This window comes from Meleagris gallopavo, chromosome 3 (genome assembly GCF_905368555.1).
Source record: "Meleagris gallopavo chromosome 3, MGAL_WU_HG_1.1, whole genome shotgun sequence".
NCBI lineage: Eukaryota > Metazoa > Chordata > Aves > Galliformes > Phasianidae > Meleagris > Meleagris gallopavo.
The window spans coordinates 37,568,917-37,594,430 of record NC_139406.1 but is presented as its reverse complement, the minus strand read 5'-3'; the positions used below and the strand labels follow the sequence as shown (position 1 = coordinate 37,594,430).

General features: G+C 36.0%; 1 protein-coding gene and 1 pseudogene across 2 annotated transcripts in view; one reads left to right on the top strand and one right to left on the bottom strand.

Moving 5' to 3' along the window:
* ZNF407 (zinc finger protein 407) overlaps nt 1-25,514 on the top strand; it is a 334,136-nt gene that overhangs the window by 118,409 nt on the left and 190,213 nt on the right. For both annotated transcript variants that reach the window (XM_085220678.1, XM_085220677.1), the window contains one exon: nt 20,392-20,466. In XM_085220678.1, coding sequence (XP_085076804.1) covers nt 20,392-20,466 — 75 coding nt within the window. The remainder of the gene's footprint in view (nt 1-20,391; nt 20,467-25,514) is intronic.
* Nucleotides 367-681, bottom strand: LOC146544664 (protein MANBAL pseudogene; annotated as a pseudogene).

Below are 25,514 nucleotides of genomic sequence, written 5' to 3'. Positions count from 1 at the left end.
TTTTCCCCTCAGCCCAATTTTTAACATTATCTTGTTTTTACCACTGTTTGCAAAGACTTACTAGAAATTCGTGTTTACATATGAAAATCGTGGTTTGTCTTTAAAATGTGATTGAGAGATGGATTCAGACTTGCAAAATCTTTAGATATTCAGCTATGAGTACCTTCAGCTCATAGCTGGAGATGTGAAGGAAAAAAAAAAAAAAAGGAATAATAGAAAAGTGGCCATGAGCAGACTGAGAAGAAAAAAAGATTATTGCTAAATGCCGGAAAACCATATGATACAGTCAGTTGCCTTTGATGTCCTCTCCGAGGAAGCATTATAGTTGATTATTTTGTCTTTTAAGGCTTATCAGTCAGGCCTAAATCATCTTATTTTTTTTATTGATTCCTTCTTAAGTTTCTTGCTTATTTGTGGAGCAATTGCCTTTGGTTTCTTCACTGTCTCTGAAGTCTGAGGCTCAAAACTGTCGGTCCTGGACTCAAGAGTCATTCTCAATATCTGGAGGGATAGCCTCTCTTATTTATTGTCTGTCTTATAGGACTTTGAAATTGGTAGGATTATGGCTAAAACACGGGTAAGCTGGAAAATGGCTTCAAAGAAGAGTTCATAGTGTAGCACATTCTCCATGATAGTGAACTCAGGGATCTCTGGTGAGGAGAAATCCATCTCAGCCGCCATAGAACAAACACCCTTCTGTAATGCTCTCAAGAGGACTGGCTTCTGGGATTTTCATGGCACAAATTTTGAGAGAGAGCCCTGCCCCTCTGCTGCCAGGCCACACTACCCTGGAAGACGATTGGACTGGATGTCCTTTGAGGTCTTTTCCAGCCTTAATGACTCTATGAAATTAAATTAAAATATTAAAAATATGGACTACAAACAAGACTTTGCAAAACAACAAGCAACCTAGCCACCGGTAATGCTTTTCTTTTCATATCTTTTGCATTCATATCTATTCCTTTTTTCCTTGAAAGAGAAGATAAGACTTTAAAAGCCTTCCATATTGCATTCTATATAGAATATGGCATTGGAACTCTGAGAAGGGGGGTGGGTCATGTCCTTTCAGTCTTTCTTTGCGAGGAACGTGCATGGCTTGAAAATGACTTTTTGATCTCTGATAAGGTGAAAGAGAAGGAAAGTATGAAGAATACAGTACCTCTAAAAAATCTTTAGCTCCCTTAATAGAAATAAACCTCTCAAAGCTTGTTGACTGCTGAAATATTCTGCCACCATGAGCATGAGCTTCTGTCAGTGAAGTCAATAATGAGTTTGACTGTTTCTTCACTATGGGCTAAATTCCAGGCTGTGTTGTTACTCTATACTGCACTCTATTTCTTGTCCTTGTTGCTGTGTTCATTTGTGCCAGAAAGAGAATGCAGTGTGACAGCTATCACTACAAGTGCCTGTGGACATCATATACTAGCCAAATGCTAGATGTTGATAAATATGTTGTGATTAGACCTTGGTATCTAGATCATATGCATTATATTGAAACCAACTCTTATTTTTACTCTTTTCTTCAGGAAGTAAGCTTGCATTAATTTAGAGGTATTTGGGGAACAAAAATGTCAACTCTTTAAAAGAAAATATAAATATTTTCAGTTTTTTTTTTTTTTTTTACTGGAATGAAATACGTCCTTTTAGAATACTTTATAATCCTCTTAGTGATGCAACTGCAAAAAAGTGAGAAGAAATGCTTTGTTTCTCCTTTAAAAAAAATACAATAAAAGGCAGCATTCTTTGGGAGCTACAAATGTAACAGATACAGACATACACAGCAAAATGTATAAAGAATACTGGAAAAGGGAGTTCCAGTTTAACCTGAAAAAATAATCAAAATAATTTGCTTCTTCAGTTCTGTCCATAAATACATGTTAGTCTGTCTCCCCCTTTGGCAAAAATTACATGGAAAGCAAAGGCAAAGATGTGTAAGTGGTGTTGGGCTGGTCTTTGCTGTGTTGTGTGCTGGAGCAGGGATGCATTCATTCTTCTGGGGAGGGAGATTCATCCCATTTCTGAACATCATCTTCTGAGGAGATCTGTGGAAAAACTGAGAGCTATTCAGTGAAACAGCTGCTGAGAGAAAGGAACAGCCATCATGCCATGTGCAGTTTTGGAGTATGCAACAAACGCCGTCTGTGAGCATAAACTGCATTTTTGCTGTGTGATGGGGTATTACTGCACCAGCTTTGCTCTTAAGCACAGCAGCTGTGTCATCTCTGACCAAATTGAGGGGCTACTGATGCTGTAGCTAAGCACAGCGTTCTCTTTCTCCCAGGTGGTGGGGTTTATTCAGAAAAAATGGCAGTCTTGACTGTGAATCTTTATTCAAAAACATTTGTCACATACTTCATTCATGTAACTCTGTGAGACTTAAGAGTGATGAGTTTGAAGTTCATTATCCACACCTTATTTAGTAACTTGTACCTCACCTTCTATTACCTCTGATTGGATAATTACTTTCATTGGCCTTAAAGTACTTACAGTTTTATATAATCTACTAATTTTGATTAGGGTTGTTCAAATATATTTCTTGAAAAGCAGGATGTCTTTTTATCGTAAGTGGTGGTAAATTCTCAGTGAGTTGTCGATACTGTTAAGACTTGAGAAGTTTCCCAATAAGTATTCAAGAAGGTAGCTTCAATACCTGTACGCTGAAATGTTATGAAAGGGATTTTTTGTTCTGTTTGTACTTGGCTCTCTTCAGTTTTGATTTGTAAATTGTTTACATCTTTACTACACTTTTTGTAATTTTGAATGACTACATCAGAACATTTGAAGGTTTCTTATTTGGAATAATTGTATTTTTGCTATTGAATTAAGCAAGGTAAATATTTGCATCAGTCCCCACTCCTCACCCACAACAAAACAACAGAAAAAGAGTCCAAAGGTTTTTACTCCATCAAGGAGATATAAGTCTAGATGTGCCTTCAGGATTTCTGTGCAGTAACTCTGACCTGCCTATGCTGTAATCCAGTGTCTGTTAGACTTCTTATTCACTCATCTTTGCAAGATTAAGGTTCTTGAAAGCATTCTGGAGAGTGTAACAAAGCTGGTAGCAGGGCTGGATGGTATGTCCTGTGAGGAGAAGCTGAGGACATTAGGCTGTTCAGCCTGGAGGAGTCTGAGAGGCAACCACAGCTCCCTCAGAGGTGGGAGCAGAGGGAGATGGCAAGCTCTGCTCCTGACACCCTGTGGAAGGATGGGAACGGCACAAAGCTGTCAGGGCAGGGTCTTACTGGGTGCTCGAAAACATTTCTGTGTCATGAGGCTGGTCTAGCACTGGAGCAGGCTTCCTAGAGGTATGGCTGATGCCCCAGGCCTGTCAGTGTTGAAGAAGTGCTTGGACAGTGCCCAGAATAACATGCTTTAACTGTTAGTTAGCCCTTAAGTGGTCAGGCAGCTAGACTAGATGACCTTGGAAGAGCCCTTCCTGCTGAACCACTCTATGCTGTTTTACCAACTAGAATTTCCCAAATCGATGTACAAAAGTCTATAAAGCATCATGTAATCAATATTAAAGAGATCCCAAGATGCTCTCAACATCCCATAGAATCTACTGTGCTCTATGAAGTGAGAATTTCCTTCAGATGACATGTAAAAATGGAGTTTGTAGGAGAGTGTTTCAATGCTGATTCCTTCCACATCCATTGCCTTTTAACATCTCAGAGGTGTTTGCAGTGTTGGAGCTCTTTCCATGAGCAGCTCTTCTAGCACTATGTAAACAGACAGGGTCAGGTAATGAACACAAAAAGGCTACTTCAGATCTAGTTACACAAAATCTCTCCTCGTGAACCTAAGTATGTTGACATTATCAGCAGACGTGTCCATTTTGTATTGCAGGAATGTGCAAATTCAAAGAGGCAGAAAAGTATGATAAGAAAACCTGGCATGAACAACCAGATTCCACTGATGCATGAACACAAACACACACCAGCTCACAGATACACGTATATTCTGAGGCAAAAATGAAACAGCTTCTTGGCAGATCTTATTCACTCTTAAGTGGCTAATTGCCCAACCTGACACTAGTCAGTGTTACAGTGATATTATTTTTTTAAAGGGTGAAAAATTCTTCAGCAATGTCTTCAATATCCTTCATATGAATGTCCTTTTCTATTACAGCAAGCATGAAAATTAGCAATTTTTAAAAATCAACATGTATTTCTGATTGTTGCAAGGAAAATGCACATATTGAAAGCTTCTTTATATGCTTGGAGTAAGTACAGAAGACAATATTTATGTTAAGACAAAAATTTCGTATGCCTGTTTCTATTTTCTTAGGATCCGTTTTCAAAACTTCTAAGAGATCTAAGAATGGTCCGGCATGACTGTTCTGAATCTTAGAGATTTGAATAGAAAACCTTAAGCGTTTTCCTTTTTGTCCTTCCTGTTGGAACACGGTAGCATGACCAGATGATGATGGCTTAAGGGATCAGCTGATAGAAATTTATCGTTCAGGGATAGAATGGCTCTGGGGATGAGTAATTGGATACAAATCCTGTTACCTCCAGACTATCTATTCATGTACAGCTCATCTTGATACTGACCACAGGTTGCTACTGTCTGGTGATTTTCTGATAGATTCTTTTTAAAAACTTTGTTTTTCTTACTCCAGTAAATGACACCATCAGAAATGGCACTGATGTTTGTTGTCACGTTGGAAAAAATCACAATTGAAAGGGCATGGAAAATGAACTTCAAATAATAGCTACTAAATGAAAATTGGTGGAAGATAAAGGGATATTAAGAATTACAGACCAGTGAACTGTGAGTACTGCATAAATTGAAGTTGTATGTTAGAATATAACTATAAAGCACAGTCATGATGCCACTGCAACACAATGTTGCAAAGGAAAAATATTTCCAAATACTTAAGCGTACATGTGAGCTACTTAATATAAGACAGTGAGCAAAAGTGTAGCTTGTTTGGATGCCCATGCATCCTTCAACAAATTCTGTTATAACCGGTGAATATATATATATATATATATATATATATATATATATATATACATACACCTTGGTAACTGTGGCTTTAGAGGTAGTTTTCCTGTGAATTAGAAATTGATAAAATATAAACTTTTAAAATGGATTAACTGTGCTCTATCACAAAATGCACAACTGGGATAGTGTAGCTGACACAGCATCTCTTAAAAAAAAAAAAAAAAACCACAACTCAGATATTATTTAATTACTTTCGTCATTATGAGATTCTGGTGAAACCACAGATCATTCCAGTGAGGCATTTTGCAATGTCTTACCCTGCATTGATCAAGCTGCATCTTGATATTTTATTTTTGAAGTACTAAACATGCATTTGTCACATACATCAGCTAGTTAAAACGGGAATTTTTATTATTATTTTTTTTTACGTTGACAAAGGATATCATCAATTCATTAATAGGTTACTGTGCATAAGAAATTCTCTTGTTGAATTATCAATTATATTTGTAGAAAAATCAGTTTCATTTATATAACAGGAATTTTAATATATTTTTGATCCTTGTTATGCCAGTTCCTGTCTCCTCAGGTTCCCTTGAAAATACTTTTTAGGACTTTACAGAAGGTACTCAGCAAAGTGGAAACATTTATTGAAATATTATTTTTTCTGGCTCTCTAACTGCAGTTTAGGACACACTTAAAAAGTACTAACAAAGAAAGCATCGTATAAATAAATTCTCTAAAACATAGGATAATGTCTGTTCTCAGGAATGTTTTTAAGATTCCACCCACCTCTGGGACCTTATCATTGGAAGTGCGGAGCATCCTCCTCAAGAGGAGCTAAATTGCATGATACCCCATCAGAGGTTTTCAGCTCTTGTTTTAATATTATTTCAAAATATGTTTTTATGGGAAATTTCAAAACACTTCAATAAAATTAAAACAAATAAAACCAAAAAGTTCTTAATGAATCCTGGGAATTGGTATATATTAGAAATCATGTCTATACAAAAAAAAAGACAGTTGGTTTTTTTTTAGGTGGAATTTTTAAATGAAACTAAATGAAGTTTAATGGCTTATAACATTGCATGAATTTGTCAAAACTGATCAGCTGGATTGCTACACAATGAATACTGAAAATGTTCTGGTTTTTAGGCTTATAATAGCCTACAGCCTTTCAAAAGTCAAAATGTTATTTGATGATTTCAGAATGTTAATGAAATTATTATTAATAGCACATATATTAATCTTAATGATATATGTAAATATGGGCAAATATAAAGCTCTGTTGACACCAGAAGGATTTTTCTATTGCTGAAAGTAAACCTGGGGTAAAATTTCAATGATGGAGCAGAAAGCAGTCTGTATGAAATAAATCAATAAGAACATTTCTGATGAAGTTTAAAAACATACACAAGCACATAGGATTTGGAGTGGTTGCTAGTACAAAAAATTTTTGAAAAGGCAAGGACAATCATGCTTACTTTTATATCGAAAGAAAATAGTATCAGACAATGTAAAAGGCTTTGCTTTGTTGTTATATTGATTTGTTCTATTATCATATCCAATAAATGCATTTGTGGGTTTTGTTTTGGAGGAAGGGGGCTAACATATATCATTTTCCACTGGGGAATTGTTTGGGTAGTAATTTGTTTCAGCTTGATTTTTGTTTCTCTGCTTTCTTTTCTTTAAGTTAAAATGATCCTTCTCTTATAAAATACATCTAATTATGATTTTCCACATTGGGCACTGTTAATCAAGCTGCAATATGCTTTTCACTGTTGGTTTCTTTAACACAGAATATATTTTTTAGGAATGCAGTGAGTTTATGTCTACAGAATGTAGAAATTTCTTCTCTGTAGTTATATGTAGTAAACAGCTTGGTATATTTTTTACTTTCATATCTATCTTTGAAAAGCTAGATTTTGCTAGTATGACACGATCTCCGTATTACAATGTGAAAAAGAGAGAAAGAACTTTATCATATAGGAGAATTTCATGGCATTTTACCTGTTGAGGGCCCTGTAGAGCCAGAAGTGCAGTGCAGTGACTTGACTAAGTGACAGACAGTAGCAGCCATAGTGTCACTGTGTATTATCACCTCGTGCTAGCTGGAAGCACTCCCTGAAGCCGATCTAGGTTGTATAGTCCTAGATGAGGTCTTCATGGGTGCTGACCATAAAAAGTTCATCAAAGTAATGAGGCGAGGCGAGAGCTTGGCGCTCATGGGCAGAGCTCAGCACCAAGGAGTGTGAACCGGCTCCAGCTGTGACAATAAAACAGCAGGTGGCTGCTGTCATTAGGGGTGGCAGATGAGGCAGGGGACTAACATTCAGCCCACAAAACTCTCATTTGTTAGCCATCGCCACTGTACCATGCAAAATAGCTTCCATCTCAGTCAATTTTACTTTGCAAAATATTACACAGTCGCCATAAGAAAATTAGAGCCTTGGGTTTACAGGTTCCTTGGATCTTATTATCAGAAAACTCGGCGCTTGCAGGCTAGGTGGAAAATGGGACTTTTTCCTCCCCTGAACAGTTACAGGATCTCTACAGTAATTTTATAATATGGCTTTCTTACCCAGGCATGTGTTTATTGGTTAATATTTTGGACTATTTTATTCCATAGATCTTTACAAAATCAATTCCATCCATCCATTCGTCTATGTGTTGCATGTAACACTGCCTGCTATTCAGTGCTTCAAAAGTTGCATGTTGATCAAACTAATCCTGTCTCCAGTTCTGTCCAGATGCCAATATTTCATGTCATAAGTCGTGGCTTTGGTGTTTCTGAGAAAACATAAAGGAACATAATTCTTTGATTTTTGTTTGCTTCTTTTAGTTTGAAACAAACGAGAAAGTATTCTTAATATACTTAATTCTTCAGAGATCATTTATACTGCCTAAAACTTGAGGCCATCTGTAGCTGAAAATCCTCTGATCCAAAGCGATGTTTTCCACACTTACTCCAGTTGTGACCATATTTTTTAAATTTCTCTGCTCGGACAGGAATACAGGATAGACCTATAAGATTATAGGACATTTTCTATGATTTTTTAAGTCATCAAACATTTCTTTACAGTCAGTGTTGAGTGTTGGTATGATTGTCCATGACAAAACTACGGCTCACGATTGTGGGACTGTTTGTGGAAAAAAAAACCTGTTATTCAAATAATTTATGCTGACCACTGTAAAGTTGATTACTTTAGACTTAATTCCTTTAAATCCCCAAAAATAGCTTACAAGGAATGGTTACTTATTTGCTAGTTCTTTTTTTGTTTGCTTTTTTGAATTCTTAGAGAAGTCAGTTGTTACAGATTTTAGAGAGAATTGTGTTGAAATAGGAGAAATTTGAACAAGTAGTAAAAAGTACTCTGTCAGCTTCTAGCCACTGATAATTTCAAGGGAGAAGATGTAGGCCATTTCTTCAAATGTTTCCTCAAATTTCTTAACTCATTTAAGAACATTAAGAATTCTTTCATGTCTGGCAAATTTTTAAAACATAGTTTTCTCTTCTGTTCAGTTGAATGGTTCAATGCCAACAGAGTCAAAACATGACAAGAGCATCCGATTGCCCAGCTTCTTTGGCTCTGTTTACCTGCTAGCACAAAAATGAAAATAGGTAGACCTTGCTCAGTTTCTTAAAACGTCCCAAATTCATGTTATATAGGGGTAAAGAAGCACAGATACTAAATAGCCCAGATTTTACTTATATCTTCCTATGTACGTGATGGTTTCTAAGGCTGATGTTACTGATGTAAATTTCATGAAAAACAAGATATATTGTAATAGAATAAAATGGAATAGTGCTACGTGTGTGTTGGTATGTGTGCTACTGATGCTGCCACGTTTCCCGCCTGTTGAAACCTGGTGGATTCCATTGTTCCATACTAGCACTTAGACCTAGTGACTTTATGGTTACAACGACAGCAGGGATCAAAAAAGGAAGAGCCCTATAGTGGAAGTGTCATTTCAGAAAGACTGACAATAATTTTACTGTTAAGGAGACATGGTTTATGTCTCTTTATGTAAGTCTCTTTATAGGACCAGGTTTTCACTTTGTATATAAAACTGGAGTCCTGTAATTTATCCTTGTAGTAACATATCTCAGAGTTCTGGTTGACAAAACTCAGAAAAAAAAATGAATTCCGGCTTTTGCATTTTTTCAGGCAATCTAGTAATTCTCTTTTCTTTTTTTAATAACATACCATAACATTTTGTTTTCAGCAAAACTTATTTGTCCTTCAAGGGTTTGTTCATCTGTACGCTCAATATGCCTGTATATGTATATGTAGGCCCTTCAGATCAAAGGTGTTTTTTACTTAATTCCATTGGGCACACATATAGATCCATCTTTCTCATGCTTGATTAACTCTGACCATTTCTGGCCACAAATCTCAACTACTGGCTGAGACTGGTGTATTCTTTGCCAGGGAACATCTTCTGCTGTGTCACAGATATCATCTTTATGACTGTACTGATTTGTCTTATATATACTGCTTTGTTTTTCCTGATACCGATAACAGTTTTCGTAGCTAATGTGTGCAGCATCTATACTGGACTGCAAGAATGTGTCTTTTGGTGCAAAATGTACTTCTCATTCACTGTTTATTTTAATTGTCTTCATTGCTTCAGTAAGAATTAGATCTCAATTCTCAGGTGAGTACTCTGTTAATCCTGCAGAAAGCCTTCAACACTTACTTAGAATTTCAGAGTTTTTAGTAAGCTTCTGCCTTCAGCCAGCTCTTGCCTTGCAGTCTCAGAAGAGGCATCTTTCAGCTGTGTACAGAGAAATTACATTTTTTTTTTCTGAGACCAGGTACAAGAATAACTTGTTCAGTCCCTTCTTTGAAACTTGCCAGCATCAAAGCCCTCAGCCTCTGAGGTGATGGATGAAGGCCATTTCAGCACTAGTCACCTGGCTTTCCACTTCTTTGTCTGAAGTGAGTCCAGCAGAGGACTAGGAGAAACCTAGGCAATACCACGCTTAGCACTTGGCAGCTTTAGTGGCTAGTAATTATCCTGCTAAGTCTGTGGCTGAGGTGGTGAGAGATGTTACCACCTAACTTGCCTAAGGGACAAGTGGAGTAACAGTCCAGTAGCCACCCGGAGTTCTCATTTGGCTAGACTTCCACACTGCTGGTTCCATGTTCAGTCTCATGATTTCAAAGAGTTCAGTAGATCTGTGGTGCTTGTAGAGTGCATACGAGTCCCTCTGGTCTGCATATTGTGGTTTCCTCTAGCTATCAGTGTTTCTTTCTTCAGCAGCCTCCTTCCTCTTCAGTGGTAGGGGGAGAAAGTTGCTACAAATCTCAGGTTTTGGGGGATTGGAGCTGGCTGAGAAGAGAGTACTTGGAGAGACTGAAACTGCAACTGAGACCAACAACTGCAGAACGAACTTCTAACGTTTATGTTAACTACTAACTGAGGTATCTTGTAACTATGAAAAATCAACACTAATCATAGTGAAACATGAAATACAGAAGCCAAGTGTCAGATATACACTGCAGTGTTTCTGTTGCCAGTGTTTCATAGTTCTTAGTTTCTAAGGTAGGAGCAGCCAGATTGGACAAGCTAGGTGTCCTCATTTTTCCTATGCTATTGGCATGTCTATATGTACAAAAGTATTAGATGAATTTTTGTGAATTGAAACCAGTGTGATCCAAAGCCTTACGTCCTTTTTTTCCTGGGCTGGAACCAGTCTGTTCTGATTTGTCCAAGCTGTTGTAGTGATTCATGTGTATGAATGATACTTCTCATTATTAGAGATTGAGTACTGCTGTCTTCATTTTATGCTTTTTATGCAGTTGCAGCTATCTTGTTGAACAGATATTTTGAAATATTTTGCTTTCTACCTTAAGTTAAACAGTCTTCTGGAAGATCTGGTGGAAGGCAAGAAGGATATATTTTACAAGTGGATTTAATTCTCAGGAATAAACAGATCAACCAGCACTTGCTCTTCAATGTTAGACAAAGACCTAGGGCAAGTTTCTCACTATTGTCACAGGCCAAGCAGACTGCATTCTCTTAGGTTCAGTTGCTATATATCACCAGCAGTGTTTTCAAATTGTGGGTAAACTGTCAGTAAAAATAGTTTATGACTTCTGACTGTTAATTCTGAACACTTCAATTATAAGACGGTGGTCAGTTCTTTTCTTCGTAGCCGCAACTTTGTAAAGGATCACTGACTCTGTATCTCCTGAGTTGATTGAGTTATGTATGGTGGCCCTATTGCTGGAGACCCTATGCATTTTCCAGCCTGAAATCAACTATCTTTAAATACCTTTCTATTTCCTTTAACGATGGGCTAGAGCAGATTTTTCTGATGGCAAAGATATTACTCTTAAGATAGCTCTTCCTGTAGAAAATCTGTTTTAACCTGGTAACTCCGTCTGCAGTGCAATTTCTAAGCAGTTAGGAAGAAAACACAGCCTCTAAAGTGACTTTTTGTTCAGGAAGAACAAAAGATTCAAAAAATATTAGAAAGAACAAAATTATGAATATTTTTTTGGCTCTATAAATTTTAAGTTGAACTCAAATTTTGGAAATCACTATTCTATCAAGAGGGAGAACTAATTCATAGCCTGCACTGTTTTTCCAAGACAAAGTTGAGAGGTCCATTTTCTCCTACTGAAGTCTTAAATTTACTAGGGACATAAAGAAACCATCAGTTGGAGATGTCACACTGATGATCTGAGAGCAACATGTTTACAGGCTTTGAAAAACACAATGTACACATCAGTCTACTGAAATCAAGGAAAAAAAAAACACGTGCCAGCCTTTTAGAGTTGACACTTGCAGATAGTGACAGGCAACATCATTTCTGTTCTTTATCCTGAAGCAGATTAGTTTGAAGTCTCTTTCCAGATGCAAGATGATGATATGTGGAACTGATGTCTCCTGCATCATACTGTGGCGATGCTTAGATGTGAAGTACTGAGCATGCTAGGAAATGGATCGTGGATGAAGAGACAGAACAATGCCTGAAGAGAGGAAGGAAATGGGAACGGAAGGGAGCTGTTATAGGAATGCTGCATGTATGTACTGAAAGAAAAGAGAGGAAAAGGGCAATTTCTTGGTGGCAAAATTGGTGGGTGCCCTTTTGTATGTAGCTGAAAATCTTGATGTATGTTGGAAGCATTCCCCGAGTCTTATTTATTACAACAAATACGTTCTCTGGTATTGTTATGTTTCTGGATATTGATGGTAATTTATTTTAGATGCAATGCACTCTAAACACTAAGCCTAAGGTGTCATTTTAGAACTCGCAGAAGAGAGTCTGTGCTCTGGTAAACTGAGAGGCTGATAGCAGACTACAGAAAGCATTGTGGTTTTTTTTTTTTTTTTTTTTTTTAATACTCTGTGCAGCTGTTAGATTACCAAACACCTGGTGGAGGTGACAGTTACAGATGTTTGATAACCAATGAAAATTAATAGAACATGTGATTCTTCTAGCTTAGAAGTGATTTGGTAAGGTGTGTTTAGAAATGTAATTACATAGTGCTGTTGTCTACCATTATCACTTAACATTCATTAACTCCTCTGAATATTGAAACAAACATTTCTTGTAGCGGTACTAATTTTCTCATATATTTGTAACATGATTATCTGACAAAGTGAACACCTTTCGACTTCAAAGTTTTTGCCACTGTTTCAGCTATTTTTAGTCTGCCCATTAAGCAAACAAAATAAGTAGGGAGCCATTTGTTTACTTACAGGGATCAGTTTAAAAATAGTATGTATAATAAGCAGTCTTCTGTTTATTTTAGTTTTTATTAGCTTATCATCAATTTGGCTCCATAACAGAACTGTTATGGATATTTAGATGGACAATAGGTCAATTCAACTTCAGTAGGAAAGTTCAGATTTAAAACAAAACAAAAATATTTTTATTACATTTTATTTTGCTTGAGAAGAATACCCAGTTGCATATTGTTCAAGTAGATTGTTATTTTTAGTAATGGTGCATGAACAACTTCAGCTTCATTTCTAAACATAGGTGTTTGGGGAGAATTAAAAGGTAAATTTCCTAAAATTGATTGCTTTGTTTGTTTGTTTGTTTGTCTGACTGGTTTCACTGGTCATTAATTTTTAGTTTATTTGTATGTGATATTTTACTGTGAATTTTGGAGCCTTTTTAATTCCTGATGTTTGAAGAGGGGATGTCCAGGGGACACAGGTGCTTGAACCTCTCCATTGTTCATTTGAGGTTTCTTGGGATGCTTTTGGTATTAAAAAAAAAAAGGCAATAAAAAAGTGAAATTAAGAATGAATCTGTGGCTATCTTACAGGAAACCTTTCAGGTTCAGTTACAAACTAAGTGACTTGAGGTGAGGCATACAATTAATTCATAAGTGAATTCCTCAAGATCAAGGAAATAATGTAGACACAACCAATGTTTTTTTTCTTTTTGCCATAGTCCTTGCAGTGACAGACTAATTTCTGTCCTGAACAGTTTATATTATGTACATCTCTTGAAAGAGGGATGGTAAGAAAACTTAGCTGCTTTGGATGGCATGATATTTCCGGGTCGGTTTGAGTGGAGCAGAAGAGGATGTTTTCTGTTTAGTTTAGTTTTCTTTTCTCTTCCTTTCTACCCAGCTCTTTTATGCCAAAATACATAAAAGGAAATAATTATGCCCATTGCTACTAATTTATGGCCATGTGACTAATAATTCTTTCACATTTTGAAGGACGCAGATTGGTGACAGAAAGCAACAAGAATATGTTGAGGGATTTTTTTCTCTCTTCTGGATGATAGATGCAGGAATATGCAGGAACAATACAGCCGATTGATTGATAGTGTGCAACTCATCCATAATGATCTGTCTGATATAGCAGTAAATTATTCGTGAGATTGATGCAGGTCATTGAACAGCACATTGGCAGTCCTGTTGTCTGTCATCTTGTTCAAAGCAAGTCAGGAAGAGTAGCTGCTGTGATACTCAAGTCTACATTGGGTGCAAGCTGTGTACAGGTGTTCCACTAATGCAATAATACAAGTTGTTGTCTTTTCTCTTTTTTTTTTTTTCTTTAGACATCTTGACTTCATCGTTAGTTCATTCCAAAACAGTAAAAATGTAAATAGTAAAAATGTAAAACAGTAAAAATGAAATATTTTAAGAAGAGAAGGTTGGTGTCTTTTACACTGACAATTGCATATTCCCCTAAAATTAGTTTTCAAAAATGTTGGATTTTGGACTTCAGCAGTGGTACATCTCCGTGGAAAAGTTAATACACAAGTGTTGCATAGAAGAGTGTAAAAAGCCCCCTCAGCTTTCAAACGTAAGGTAGAAAGGCTAATAATTCTTGGAAATGTAAAACTTACGCTTGAATCTTTAGGTTCTATGAATTGCCACAGTCTGCCACGGTGCTCTGGTTCTTGTCTTGTTAGCAATGCCAAAATTGTCCTCGTTTGCCTCTTCTTTCTCTTTCAAGAGAAAAAGTTTGCATATTCCAGTGTGCCAAGTTGTTTGCAATTGAAGATGGGGAGTAAGGTGCCACATATGCCAGATATATTTGTTTTCCTTTTCAGTTTGATCACTAGTATTAGTGAGGGTCGAGCATAGAGTAGCCATACCCTTCTTTAAAATGTGAGGTCAGCAGGGAGTATAAGCCAACGCATCACAGCACACTCAGTATTTCAGCCTGAGTGATGACATGTGACTTGTTAACCTTCTGAAATGCTATTGATCTTATTTATTTATTTATTTTAATGTAAGAAGAACAATCATAGTTGTGAGTTGGAAGTAAAAAGACCTGTCTCATTTGGCTGCTAAGTGAGTCAGCAGGAAATCCCAGCTTTCCTATGCAGGATTGTAGGACTTGACGTCCTGTCACTGAGGGCATGAAGTTTTTCAGATATTTGGATGTTTTCCACACTAGACTTCGTCCTGCCAGATATTTAGTCGAACCTGACATCCTGTCACAAAGGACATGAAGCCTTTCAGACTACTGGATATCTTCCACACCAGACTCAGCCCTGCCAGATACTTTCTTTTAAATTGAGTCCCTTGCGCACGGTCATGCAAGAGAGTTATCAGCATCCCAGTCTGGACCTTTCAGAATCAGCAAACATCCACGAATGATGGATTTGATGAAATTTCCAGGAATTTAAACTTTTGATGCATGGAAAAAAGGATTACTTGTATATAGAAAACCATTGCTTTCTGGGTAGTGCTGTGTTTTCCTCTATGCTCTTGTTCCTGAAATTGACCTGCTGAATGCAAAGTCCTGCCAGAGAGAAGAGATTTGGTTAGCAACTTTTTATTTAATTATGAGATTTTAAAAGCTTAGCTTTAAGTCCATATAGACTGTTGTGTATTATTAGACTAACTGCTGATTTGAGTGTATTAAGTTCTACTTTTATATATAGAACATGTATAAATCATTAATGACACAAGTTTTATTGAACATGTTGAAATCCACGTGACTCGTGATTTGTCTTAAGAAATGGGACTATTTCTTTCTTTTAGTAATTGGTACTTCTATTGGCGGGACTCCTTGTGAACCACTCATATAACTACAAACAATTGAGGTTTACAGCATATTTCATGAAACTATAAAGAACAAGAGTAGTTCAGTCATGGAATAAGAACTATCTGCATCTGAGTTACTGTTTAGTTGCCGAAACATACTGTCCTCTTTGTTGGCATGATCCATGCAGAATACCTTGATTTTCTGGCCTCTTGCCTCAGATTAAGATACAGGGACAGAAATTCAGGCATAAATCATAGAAAACAAAAGACGGTGCAGACAGGATAATATATTACTTAAATTCTATGGGTGCACAGAAGTTTGAGAAATCCTTTTTCTTACTATTTCTCAGAGCTGTCAGATCTCCCATGTGGTTTACCCAGGATGGTAAACCATAACATCCTTTCTGAGTGCCCCAAACTTTTAAGAAAAGCAAGATAAAAGATCTAACAATTTTAAAATAATAGCATTATTTTTTGCTTAAAAGAAAAAAAAAAAAAAAAAGACTTTAGAGGAGCTTTACTAAAACATCTTATATATTCGGGGCCCGTACTTATCATATAGTAGTTTACCTGTATTCTCAGAGTTAAATTCCCGTTCTGTATAGTTTAGAGTAGTTGTAAAGGATATTAAGAATATTAATAAAGTATAGATATTTGTTGTTCTCCTGGACTTTTCTGCCATCTCTGAACATTGCTGTCTGTAAGGTAAATTCTCTGAGACTCGTTGCAGAGCTGTGTATCCACTGAGAAGTAATGTAAATTGCTCTTCAGCTGCTGTGTAACTAGTTTGTAGAGTCTCACAAAAATAAATTCTGGTCTTCTGCAATAGTTATACTACAAGATGACTGGTTTGTTGATGTGGATGCAAGTGACTTTCTGGAAGAGATAAGACAGAGCTCCTTCCTTGGAATTAGGCCAAGGCTGAGCAGTAAATGCTCATGAAACAATGAACTGTCACAGATTTCATGACTTTATGGTCTAGAATATTTGTTTTGTGTTTGTTTTCTTTAACTTGACTTTCCACTAACAGAGCAATATACATATTAAAAAGACTTTTATAGATTCAAGCCATAATAAAACCTAGGATCTTTCGCCTTCTCAAAAAAGATACTTCACAGAGAACAATTCTCTCCCTGTGGAGAAAGTGAGAGAACAATATGTGACAGATTATTCATTTTCCTCGGGTACTATGATGATAAACATTGTACATGCTGAAGAACTTGTACTACAGTAGAATGAAAAGTAGAAGTCAAGATTGTCCAATATGTTTCTTTAGTCCCAGAATTAGAATTTCCTTTGTTTCTTTTGTACATTAAAATATGCTTTTATAACTTGAAGACAAGTCTTCAGAGACTCCTAAATCAGTTACAGGCTTTCTCAGAGTGAGTCCAAGTGCTGTTTGAAGAGTGCCATGGATTATGAGTGGACACATTCCTGCAAAACCACAACTCTTCCAAACTGAAAACAGAATATTCTGCAAACTTATTTTGGGAAAGGTGCTTGTATATTTATGATTGAAATTTATTTTTATTTATAGTTTCTATGTTAAAAAAAAAAACACAAAAAACCAAAAACAAACAAACAAAAAAACCTGTCCATAGGGAATGTGGATGCTATTCCAGAGCTCCATGCCATTTTTCATTTTATTTTTAATTTGTCCTGGATTTTGAACATAGAGTACATGCGTTGGGGAATAATGTTAGTGTGGAGCTAGAGTAGTTGAAAATCATTAGCAAAGTTAAAAACAAACAAACAAACAACAGCAACAAGAACAACTAAACAACAAACAAAAAAATTCATCAGAATGCCAGTGAGTACAAGCAAAATCCTGCGTATTCGTATTTCCCAGTGCAAGGAGAGACTTCTGGAAGCAGTGTTCCATGTACACATGGGGAGCTTTCGTTGGTCAAGACTTGGAAGTCTAGGATGGATGTTCTTCCCTAGGAGACCTGAACCTTAGGAAATTAGTGCAGCTGTTACTGCCCATCTTCACGTGAATTGGGAACAAGTATTTTTAGATCAGATTTTGTAAAAATGATTTTAGGTCTATAGTCTGTCCTGTTTTGCATGGATACGAAACAGAAGGAGTATGGCAACTTCAGATTTTTCCTACTCCTTCCTAATGCCATTTTTTGAAACCAGTTAATTCAGTTAATTTATAGCATTTAAACATTTTTGTTTCTACTGGAGTTAAGGAAAAAAAAATCACGGAAGTCAGAGTCAGTGCTTATTACAAGCTTGTAAAAAAAATTCCCCTTGATTTGAAAATATATTACAGTGACATGTCTTGAAATCATTCACTCCTCGAGTCCCTGTTTGTGCCAGACAGATTCCCTTAACATTCATTTGAAAAGAACAAGGCTAAGTCATGTCAACTATCCAATCTTGGCAATAGTTTAGGAGTAACTGATTTACCTCAGCAGAGGTGAGTCAGTTGTTGGAGGAGAGAAAAGCAATATTTTTTGATTCCTTAAAACTGTAATTGCTTGGAAACGCGGAATTACTGAATGTGCTGAAAACATTTCTTTGTGTTTTCACTACCCACTTCCACAGCTCCCTTAAAATTTCCTGCCATATTTGGTAAATATAAACAAATGGTTTTCACACCTAACCTTTTATTGTGTTATCCTCATATTCAGCATCTCAAGCAAAATCTTTAGTCTTTGTTTTTATTCTAAGAAAAAAAATATTTTTGAACAAAGGGCTCACTTTTTCTTAGTAAAAATTCTGCATTTCATTCTCAAGCAACTTCACTTTTAGTTTCAAGGCCTGAATCTGCAACATGAGGGATGTTCTTGAGGTGTACTGAGCACTTTAAGCTTGCACAGAGACAGGCTGTGCTTTTAAGTACAAGTCTTCAGGCATTATGTTAAAAAGCTTAAGCTGCTAGTAGGTGCTGAGACTTTTATTGAGTCAATCTTCATTTTATTTGTATTTTATAACAGCAGTGAAATGGTGGCTCTGTACCAAACATCTAATGGGAGATTAATTACTTCAAATTATTAACAAGGCCTTTGTCTTTGATATTTGCAGGAAGGTATTTCTGTCTGTACCCCCTGCAGAGATGCAATGTAAGAAGCGTTTGGCTTTTGTTCAGCAGCTTCAAGTATACAGACACTAAAGTGGAAAAAAACATCACTAGAAATACTGTGTAACTGGTTGGCATCTTTGCCTTCCACATTTCCTAAGGACACTTCGCCATGTAAGAAGCATCAAAGTGCCTTTACAACTTGAATTGCACGTTATCCTTTCACAGTAATATCTTTTTTTTTTTTTTTTTTTAAGGGAGGGGAAGGTTTGTACCAGAAAGTGGAAATATTACTAAATTAAGATCTGTTAGGTACATTTCACAGCTGTGAAGAAATTGTTACTGTTTCTGCTGAAAAGCAAGAAAGCAGTACATTTGGAATGCCTAGTGCTGTTATCAGAACACACGATTTTACTTTGTTACAATAATTTTCCCGATGTACAGTGATTCCAGTAGCGCTTGCATACTAATAATGATTGTGGTGTGATAGATTACCCATGGTTGTAGTGACTTATACGTTGTGTAGAGGAAAGTAGTTAAGGCATTACTTATGTCTTTTTATAAAGATTATGAAGTCGCTGTCATTTAAATAACATAAAATTATATTCTTACACCCTAAAGGATGCACAAGAGAGATTCTCTGTAGAAATATGAAAGTGCTGAAAGTAGATCAGACATGGAGAAGCTACACTGTGATATTTGTAAAGGAAAAGTACTCTTTCTTGGCTTTCGTGGCTAATACGTGCCATAATGCTACAGTATTTTTTACAGTCCTTCCATTGTCCATTACTGCAAGCATGTCCAGATGAATTCAGCGCTTAATGTTAAAAATCTTATAACATGCCAGTTTGATTTGTAGCCCTTCATATCATGGAATGCTAATTAAAATCATATTTTTGCATATGTCATGCCTTTCATGTACATATGCAAATAGAGTCTATTGCCTTTCAGCTATTTGTAATTAACTTTATGAAGGACAGCTGTAATACATAATTAACAAAAATGTTTGCAAGCCCTTTTCACACTGAAACTTACAGCAGTACAATTTTTACTTATCAAGAGGACCGTTTTAGTTTGCAGCTTCAGTCTGATATCTAAATTGTTTGAAGCAGTCAAATGACATAATTAAATTGATGTTCGGGTCTTATCAGCAGCAAAATGGTACTCTGCAGGTTCCTATCTGTTTCGTTACATATATCACTAAAATTCAATTAAATATTTGTGTTTTCTTTGCTGTAAACACAATGCCAGGTAGTGTAAATGTTGCTGCTATTGTTGATGCCTTGAACAATGTCTTGCCAGTTTCAAGAATACTCTCAGAATGTAATTGCAAATGTGCGCTTCACCTTTTTCCTTCCCTTTTTTCACAAGGCTATAAAATAACTAAGGCCATTAATTTGTTTCCATGTATATTTCTTTAAATAATTAATACAGTGAAGTTTGACCAGACAGAAGCAGTGATTAAAGCATCTGATCTTGCTGTATTCTTTTTATTACTCTCATTAAAGAAAATGAAACTCGTCAGAAGAAAGGTTGTAGGATGTGTCCATTAAACTTAAATAAATTCAAAGGTGTAACTGGGACTGTATCAGTTCATAATATGAGACAATGCAATTTAAGCAAAGTTGGCTGTTCTCACAATATTATATAAAGTGTTATAATTTACAACAGAAAGCAGAAGCAGTTTTTTTATTTGACCAGTGATATACGGTTGTGATTGCTTATTTGTAATGAAAATACCCAAGTGATTACAATCTGAAGAAAATTTGTCACTGCAGAGTGGACTCCCAAGTTTAGAATATTGTCAAAGTTATTGTTTTAATTTCAACATTTGTAAAATATGCTCAAGTGCATGCTCAAAACTGACAAAGTCTCTATTTAAAAAAAAGAAAAAATATTAAAAAAACTAATCTTCCTGTTTTTCTGTTTGTTCAACAGGGTTGCTTTTGTGATGAAGAAGCATTTGAATACTCATTTACTGGGCAAGCATGGAGTTGGCACACCCAAAGAAAGGTAAGTCTTTTTTTTTTTTTTTACTATTTTTTCTTTATGTAGTATGTGTTGCCTGGAGTATTTAGCTTACCCAAAAACATGCCACCTGGACTTTTAGCTCAACTATTACTACATGCTTAACATGCTTAAATACACTAGTGTGGTCCTTACGACATGTCTGTAGGATTCAATAAAAAATTTGGCTTAGAAAGCAACTCTGTGCAAAATACATGATTTGCAACGTAAGGAGCTGATTTTCAGTAGGTAATATTATTTCCTCAAGATTTCCATAGCAATACTCCTCTCTCCAAGTACAAAATCAAGTACTTTTTCATTTTTTATCTATCTGGCCTTGCAGCTCATAGGTTCCGAAAAAAACTTTCTTAGATTAGTGTTGATTACTGAGGTCAAAGCCACCAAAGTTGTTTCCTCATTGGTCTTGGACAGGAACAGATCCAGTGTTTTGACTTAAAAAACAACAACAACAACAACAAAAAAAAAAACAACAGCAAAAAAATCAATTTATTTAGTTGCAATCTTTTTCTTTTTTTTCTCTTTTGTTTTTTCTTTTCTTTTTTTTGAGGAGGTTATTTTTTGCTATGGCTTGTAAAGTAACCATGTTTTGCAATCTGAACAACACAATGTTTGCAGATAAGTGGAATTTACCTCAGATTTACTGGTCACATTGTGTCATAGTTATTGCTTTTTTCTTGAATTCTTGGGGCAGCTCAAATAATGTTGTTTTTTTGGATGACAGAAAGATTGCATATTCTATTTCAATTTGGGTAAATGAATGCATCCTCCCTGCGGAGTTCAATAGTCGGTGCTTGATTATATTTGAAATAGTACCACGTTGTAACTCATTCTTCCATTGCAAGCTTTTACAAATAAAGAATATTTCCTGTTTTTAACAAAAAGGAAAGGGAAGTTTAACTGGTAGCTATGAATTGTAGGAGATCACTGCAAAACTCTTCCTGGGTCATGTTCATTTTCTATTAAAAACACTGGAAATGGTAGTTGGTTAGAGCCTCCCTTTCCTTACAAGTTCATCACGCTGTAATCACAGAATGAGGAAAAAAGCAGGATTTTACATTAACACACTATATACACCTCTTATTTGACTAAGTACATGTTTAATCACTGGTTTTATTCTTTATGAGATTGCCTCTCCAAAATACTTAACCAGAATTTTCCTAAAACATGTTTATGTAGAGTTTTGAGATACCATTTTTCATCTAAAATGTAGAATAATGCATCAGAACAATTACAGTTTGATCAAACCAGATACTGTATTAAAGTTTATGCTGATTATCTTTTCTCGTAGCACAACATTTTGCTACGAGAAAAAAAAAAACCAAAACAACAATGTTTCACTGTGGTGGCATGTTTTGGTACTGGCAGCATTCAGTATGTTGTTTTGCAAGGGGGTGCTTGCTGTGTAATCATCATAAATGCAGCATATAGAACACCTGTTTTACCACAGTGAATATGTGCACAAAAAGGATACGTACGATAGAAATCCTAATACTGTATCTTAGCCTGACGGTCATAATTTTAATCATTGTCGTGTTGAAATGGATTCCTAAGCAGGCAGGATGCTACAACCTAAAGTGGTGATTGCTGTCTCCTGTCTGTTTGCTTCTTCTGAAGGCCGCCTGGCTGCTTTACACTGTTTCTTTCCATATTCCTCAAAGGCTTTTTGCCTGCCTTGCCAGCGTGGCAGGAGGAGGAAGGTTCCCTCCCGACCCATCCATGCAATGGCAGGGTCTCAGCCCTGGCAGCCCCAGCTGCCCCGGGAGCAAGGAGCCAAGCTCTGTCCTGCAAACCTCTGTGCTCCATCTGCAGCTGTTCCCCTGGGCCAGCATGCACAAGTGATATCTGAATGGCTTTGTGCTTCCTGTGTTTAAAATTTCTTCATCTGGCTTTTGGTTGTTTCTTATCTGCAAACTAAGCTGGCACTTAAGTTTAATGTAGTGCAACATCAAATAGGTGTGGCAGAGCTAAAGCAACATTATAATTTTATAGGAATGTTCCCTCTCTGGTGATCGTGGGTGTTTAAAGCCACATGACCTACTGCAGTAAATACCAATCTGCCATTGCTTTCCTTTCCACCTCTCCCATAGTGGGAGAGTTTGATGCTTTTAATGGCTTTAGGAACCAAAGAAATCCTTCTTCAGCATGTTAAAACATCAATTTAGCTATAAACATATTCTAAATTAAATTACATAGTTTTCCTACCTATTTAAAACATTAATGCCTTGATTATAATTTTGCAAGCTTGCTATTTTTTAATTTCTCTAGAACAATATAATCAGTTTATTCTTTATGTTTTGAATTTGATTCTGCCCTCTGATATGTTGCATATTATAGCAAATACTAATAGAAGCTAGCTAAATAGGCTGTGACAATTAAATTAATAATGCATTTTATTTGCAAGTGTTTAGTCTTCGTGGTTTGACTGATATATGCAAAGATGGTAATTTATTAAAAGTAAATTCATGTAATTGTAGTACAGAGTTTGATGAACCAAAAAAAGTTGTCAGCATGACTATCATCAAAACCTGAAAATTGAAATAAGTTCAAAAGGGTGCTTGAAAAATATATTTATACACCTTGAGAAATTGATCTTCTTTTTACAAACTTCTCAGGAAAGAATTTTGGATGACATACATTGACATCTGAGACAGGCAATAAAAATTACATCTACAATTTAGTGAAGCAGTGCTGAACTAGTGTAACTTACTCTCTAGCTTTCCATTACCCATGACTATTGTTTTTTTTGTAGACACAAAAGGGAGGTATTATGGAGGCTGTGGCTGTGTTTTCATGCACAGATATACAAAACAAGTATAATTCATAAGATTGCTGTGTCTTTTGGTTTAAAGGTTGGGGTTTGGGTTTTGTTTGTTTGTTTTTAAGACAAAATGGATTTAAGGGGCAAACCACAGAAGCTTAAAAAAAAAATAGCCTTATTGTAAATTGCCTGCACATTTGAGCAGCAAAGAAACCTAAGAAACCTATTGCCTAGTCCATTATGGTCATTACCATTTAACAACTAACTCAAAAGTGGAATGTTTTAACAAAAATTCTTCTAAGATATTTTTTCCTGTTACTGGAACTGTAATACTGATTTACTGTCAACTTGAATGTATCTCAGAACTGGCATGTTATCTGCTAAGTCCAAGGCCAGTACATATTTGGTACTTCAGTGTCAGTAATCTTCATGGGACCTATAACTATATCTTATTGGCGGGATAAATCTTTGGCTACACCTTTATTGTGTCTCGGAGGCAATATGGTTGAGGACGAGGTGAATGCATCAGTAGCGTTAATGGTGCCGAGTTCTAATTTCTGTTAGGAATTATGTTAGGTGTAAGGTGGGGCAAAGTAGGACCAACTGAGATGTTTCATTGCTGAATTTAAGGTATACAAAAATATGAGCAAGAAAATAAAAATGAACTCACTAAGTCACTCATCTGTGAGACTGAATTTTGCTACTGTTAAGGACAATTCTGGATTTAAGAGTACAAAAATACATTTATCCTTCAAGACATTTTTTCAGCACAAAACATACACTTTTTTAGAAAGGAAGACTTCGTTAACTAAAATTGTCTTTAATACCTCTGTTTAATTTATATAAACATACCACAGAAAGGCCTTAACTAACAGTTATTTAATTAGCTTATTTTCCCTGTGAATTTTAAATGATGAGTTGCCTCTGAAATAACTCTCTGCAGATGAGTAATCCCTTTGAGTCAAATAGGAGCATTCATATATATAAAGTTACTCAGATTAAAAAAAAAAAACAAAACAAAAAACTTGCTGAACTGGAGTTTGTGTTCCAGGACATTTTCTTCAAAGAACATTAATAGTGTGTTTGTTTTTATAAGGTCATTCTGGTCTATATTAATGCACTTTAAAAATGGGATACAGTGCTAATATTTTAAATGCGACTGAACAGTAATTACTGATAGATAGGGGAAAACTTAACCAGGTCTTGGAGAACAGGGAGAAAATTTTTATGGAAATTGCAACATGGTCTGGTTCCATACTCATTTTGCCAAGAATTTGCCTGTGTTTTCTATGATCCAGATATATCATTATGGTTGAGGAATACTATTATTATTATTGGTGGACTTGTATCTGAGATCTCGAAAGCCATTAATAGGATATTTAGAAAGCTGCCAGTTTCTACAGAAAATGTATCCTTCAGGAAATTAGAAGTTATATTCCTTGGTATAAGTGACAGGCATAACTACAGCTATGATTTTCAATGTACTTGCTTAAGCCCATGTGAATTCTGGAATATCAAATGCTACTAACATGTGGTATAGCTATCTAAAATGTATGAATCTGCTTGGTGTGTCATTGGAAGGCATTACTGATGTCTGAAAGAAAAGTAGCCAGGAAAAGTGGATGGGGATTTGATGTTCTGTATGGATGTAAAACTAGAAATAAATGAAATCTTTCAAGCCAACTCTTCTATTTTTTACTTAACATATAATACTTCTTTTGAAGCATCTGTGATTGAGTGGAGAAAATTTCTGATAATTAGGTTGTTAATTTCAGTGGCGAACGTATGCTAGCATTGTCTGTGGATCTGTGGAAGGTAATACCAGAAGCTGCTGAGTGCTGCAGGCTCACCCATCAGCAGTTGGTTTCTGGAGAAGACACAGTTTGTAGCTGCATTCCATTAACCAAAAAGTAGTCACTCACCAACTGATTCCTCTTCTGTTACATGAGCTGAAAGTTTTTCCAGTCATATGCCCCAGATTGCTTCCTCCACTGTGTGTGTCAACCACATGAGACAACAGGGTAGGAATTAAAATGGGCATCTATATCTAAGTTCCTTTTTACCTGGATTAGAAGGCAGTCAAGCAGAGTAAGTTATGCTACTTTAGATTTGGATGGTGTTTTACTTCATGGCAGTTACAGGTGTAAAAAGTTCTTTGTCAGAGGTGGTATCATGACTCTTAGCTTTGATCAGTCCATAAACCACAACACAAACGTTTACTGAGTGCATTGTAAGGGCAATGGAAACGTAATCTCTTGATGATACGTATTGCAAT